At 28.9% G+C, this 4,191-nt stretch overlaps 1 protein-coding gene across 1 annotated transcript; it reads right to left on the bottom strand.

The window, feature by feature from the left end:
• Positions 1–615: 615 nt before the first annotated feature.
• Positions 616–4,185, bottom strand: LOC112454667 (cytochrome P450 3A24-like). Its single transcript, XM_025016167.1, has 7 exons — positions 4,067–4,185; positions 3,854–3,923; positions 3,656–3,788; positions 1,799–1,933; positions 1,606–1,674; positions 1,154–1,316; positions 616–1,042 (listed from the first exon to the last, which is right to left on the bottom strand). Exons 1-7 carry the CDS (start codon positions 4,116–4,118, stop codon positions 843–845), a joined length of 822 nt encoding a protein of 273 aa, XP_024871935.1. The 5' UTR covers positions 4,119–4,185; the 3' UTR covers positions 616–842.
• Positions 4,186–4,191: the final 6 nt, after the last annotated feature.

Below are 4,191 nucleotides of genomic sequence, written 5' to 3'. Positions count from 1 at the left end.
TTAATTTGTGTTTATTTAATTACAATTGTATTTCTTTTTTATGTTTTATCTCTTTGCATAGTTAATATATACATATAAAATTTTAAAATGTTTTATTATAATTTATACAAAAGGTTTTTGTGTCATATTTTATAACTTTATTGTCTTAAATTCTGAAAAGACAGTTATAGGAAGAAATAAAAAATTCTAATAGATTGTGCTGATATTGCAGTATTAATTGTATAAGTGAAAATTTTTTATTTCTAATCAATTTATTGCAGAATATTAATGAGTAATACAATTTAACATTGAAAGTACTTATATTAAAACTTCTAATGCACTGTAAAGAATAGAATAATAATCCATTGTAATTAATGTTATCAATTATCATGAAAGACTGTTATCATATACGAGCTATGGAGACTCTCGCATTTCGAGTTCGTAATACGATATCGTTTGTTATTTCAACGTCATTTACGTTGCTGACAGTTGTTGCAAATCGAAATCGTCGCAACAGATTTACGATTATCGTCGCCGCGGATAAAAATGCATATTTTTTACCTAAAAGTGGAAAATGTAAAGAAGAATGTAAATTGGAAAAATAAAGCATTAATCACACAATCGATAACTAATACAACGTCTTAATATTTAACGAAATATATTGAATGTGGATATTCTATGGTAAACTTTTACGACTTGTTTTATTTAAAATAATGCAAAAATCTTGGAATGTATTACGAGTTTCTTGAAAGAAAGCAAAGCTCATGAACTTTAACGGAAATTGAGTATATAAAGCGACACAATAGAAAGATAATTTAACCAAAATTTTTCCAAACAACTACATGGTTTTTAAAATAAATAACTTATATTATGGAATATTTACCTAAACAATCTCTGAGGCCCGTACCAAACGGAATAAACGTATAACGAATACGGCTGGACGAATTTTCAGGCGAAAATCGTTCAGGAATGAATTCCAATGGCTTATACCAATACGCAGGGTTACGATGAATAGCAAGTATTGGAATCATAACGTAACATCCATCCGGCAAAGTACATGATTCTGAAATAAATAAAGCTCCTTTTCATAACTTTAAAAAAATATTACATTAATCTAATAATTTATATTAATTTTATTCATAGACTTAGTAGATAATGGGATATATAAGAATACCAAGCTTTATATCTCCTATAAGTTGGCGCGAAATAATAGGTACTATAGGAAACAATCTTAATGTCTCTTGGTACACCATATGAAAATACCGCATGCTAAGGAGATGTTGCGCATCAACCTTTTTATTATTAAATGTGACAGATATTTCCTCTCGCAGTTTTTCCTAGAAAATCAAATGCAAAGACAATAACAAATAAACATCTAAAAAATAGTAGAAAAATAGTAAATAGTTAGAAATTAACTTAGTGTTATTCCAAATTAATTTAAACAATAAACTGAACAAATGATTGCTGGAAAATAATTGTACTCCTACAATACATAATACGAATAAAACATTTTTCATCTTATGTTGTTTTGTTTTTACTGCATAAAGCGTAGATATACAATATGAAAGTATTTCCATACATATAGTGTTCATATTATACTGTAATATTTGTAATAATTTTACTAACTTGCACTTCTGTATGCATTGCCAGCATAAGTATAATGAAAGTTGTCGCTTCCGTAATATTATTTTGAATCTGCAAGACATAAATTAATTTTAATATAAATATATACTCGTGTAATATTAAGCTTTTATATAATAAATGAAATTACAACAGCAAAAAAATTTCTAGCATCGTCTAAGAAATTCTCGTCGCTCACTTCGCAGGATTTGCTCGTAACATTATTACGTAGTTCTTCCACACAATTCCAGTAGTTGTTGAAAGTAGGTTTTGGCCTTTGAGAAATCTTATTATTATCTTGTAGAGCAGTGTGACTTATTGCCTTTCGTGTTATCTACATTAAAAAGTATGTTGCTTTTTAAAGTGGACATAAATAACAGTACTGTCACTAAAATTCCTATTTGGAATATAATCTTATTATAAAAATACTATTAAACGGTATAGAAATATTAATAATACGATGTCTCATACTAAAGTTCGCGAATTAGCGACATAGTTGAATTGCGACTTTATTTAAAATAAGTCCTCTTGGAATACCATGTAAATGTCAGCGCGTTTCTTTTACCCTTATATTTTACCTTAGCAGTAATATTTTTCGAATTTGCTTCAAAATATGTTTCTTTTATGTTTATTATCGTGCAAAAAAATTTTTGTATTTTTTTGGAAATATAAAAATATCACAGAAAGAAGATCTAGTAGATCAAAAGAATTTTCGATCATAGTAATTTATTTGTTTAGTCAAAAGTTTCCCAATCCTTGTGTGCACAGTACACACTGTCGTAATGTAAGAACTATTTGATGAGCTGTAACACAAACTGAGTTTGAAATGATATGGAAAATAGAAGAGACATTAAAATTCATGTACAAAGTTCATCAAAGAGGTCACTTTGCAAAATAATCACACTCTAGCTTAGCAAGTAAATATGTACTAGTGCTTATGTTCGCGAACTTTACGTGAACATGGGTGCTAATTGTAAGTATATAGACGCATGAGAACGCATCTCTCTCAATGTAATGCTTATCGCATTAATGAGATCTAAATATCTCAGAAGCATATAGGGTAACTCCGGTATATACGCCGTAGCTAAAGAAAACTTAATTTATCGAGTACTATTTACTATGTGTAAGGCAAATGAATTATACCAATAAAAACTTTATACTGTCTACTATTATAAAAGAAATAGAAATATAAAATATTCATTCTTTGTATTTAATAAAAAAAACTTTTAGAAACTCTTGCATTTTTGCCATATATTCCAGAGGGGTGGGTTATATGACATTCATGGGTGAAATATACGCCTTATAAAAAATTACAAATAATGTTCATAAATAAGGCAATAAAATGTCATAATAAGTTATAAAATGTGTGTAAGAAGTTTATTAAGATGTAAGAATGATAAACAAATTATAAAACTAAAAAATTTAAAAAAAAAATAGAAGAGTGATAGATGCATTAAAGATTATTGTTATACGATCCAAAAAAAGAAGGGAAAAGAATACATAAGAGATTTCGAGTTTTACAAACTGTCTGTTATACTATGGCATAAATCCCGCATGCTAACTTGCCGTATATCCTAAACAGGAGGGATATACAAGATATTAAGTTAAACAAAAAATACAAGAGCTATGCACATGTATTTTACTGTATTCCATTATTTACTATCCCTCTACACTTATGTATCATGAAATAACCATTAAACCTTTTACATTCCCTACAGTAATTATTTTACGTAGGTTGTAACACAAGATCGCGCTTCTTACTACGGTGAGAAATCGATTCAACTCACGACAGTTTCGTTAATATTAACAGTAAAAAACTGAAATTACAACACAATACTAATATGGCATAAAGGCACATAACAGAATAATTGCGAGCAAGTACCTTCATTCCTTCTATTTTTTCTGATATCTGCGGCGTAAAACCCCGCGCGGCGTAAATACTGGAGTTACCCTATGTTTTGGTCGTGCAATATGTGACAATCATATTTTCTCGTATGTCATAAACTTAATGACTTATATCAAATAGTTATATAAAAGACATTTGTGCGAAATTTACATTGTAGGTGAAATCTAGTATATTCTCTCGAGCGATACGCAATTGTTTTCGGTTTTCAGTCAAAGGCAAAATCCATTCCAACTGTAGCCACCACGGTTTTATTGTTTTGCTATATAATGCATCTTTGACCAATCTGCAATAATTATTAAAATTATTAATTAACATATGAATGATAAAGATGCTACTATAAATACATACTTTTCCTGCCAATACACTATCTCGTCGTCTTCACGCTTATGTTCTGATCTTTGAATACCCATCATTGTCACTGTAAATTAACATTTGTCAACTTTTGATCGTGCGTAGCATAATTAATAATAATAGTAATTTGTATCTCAAAGTAGCTTGTTAAAAATCAAATTATAGATAAAATGTTCTTTTTCAAGTACGTGGGAGTACCATAGTTCTCACCTAAAAATGTATCAAACACGTATTGTACCATGTATGGTTTAAGCTCAAACATTGGGCCATCAACATTTTTTTCTATAGTGCTTGCACAAAGATTGCTATAAGTATCGAAAAATGTTACATATTCG

The sequence above is a fragment of the Temnothorax curvispinosus genome, unplaced genomic scaffold, assembly GCF_003070985.1.
Source record: "Temnothorax curvispinosus isolate PA1 unplaced genomic scaffold, ASM307098v1 QBEX01005264.1, whole genome shotgun sequence".
Lineage (NCBI taxonomy): Eukaryota > Metazoa > Arthropoda > Insecta > Hymenoptera > Formicidae > Temnothorax > Temnothorax curvispinosus.
The sequence above is the reverse complement of the archived record's forward strand: the minus strand, read 5'-3'. Positions and strand labels throughout refer to the sequence as shown.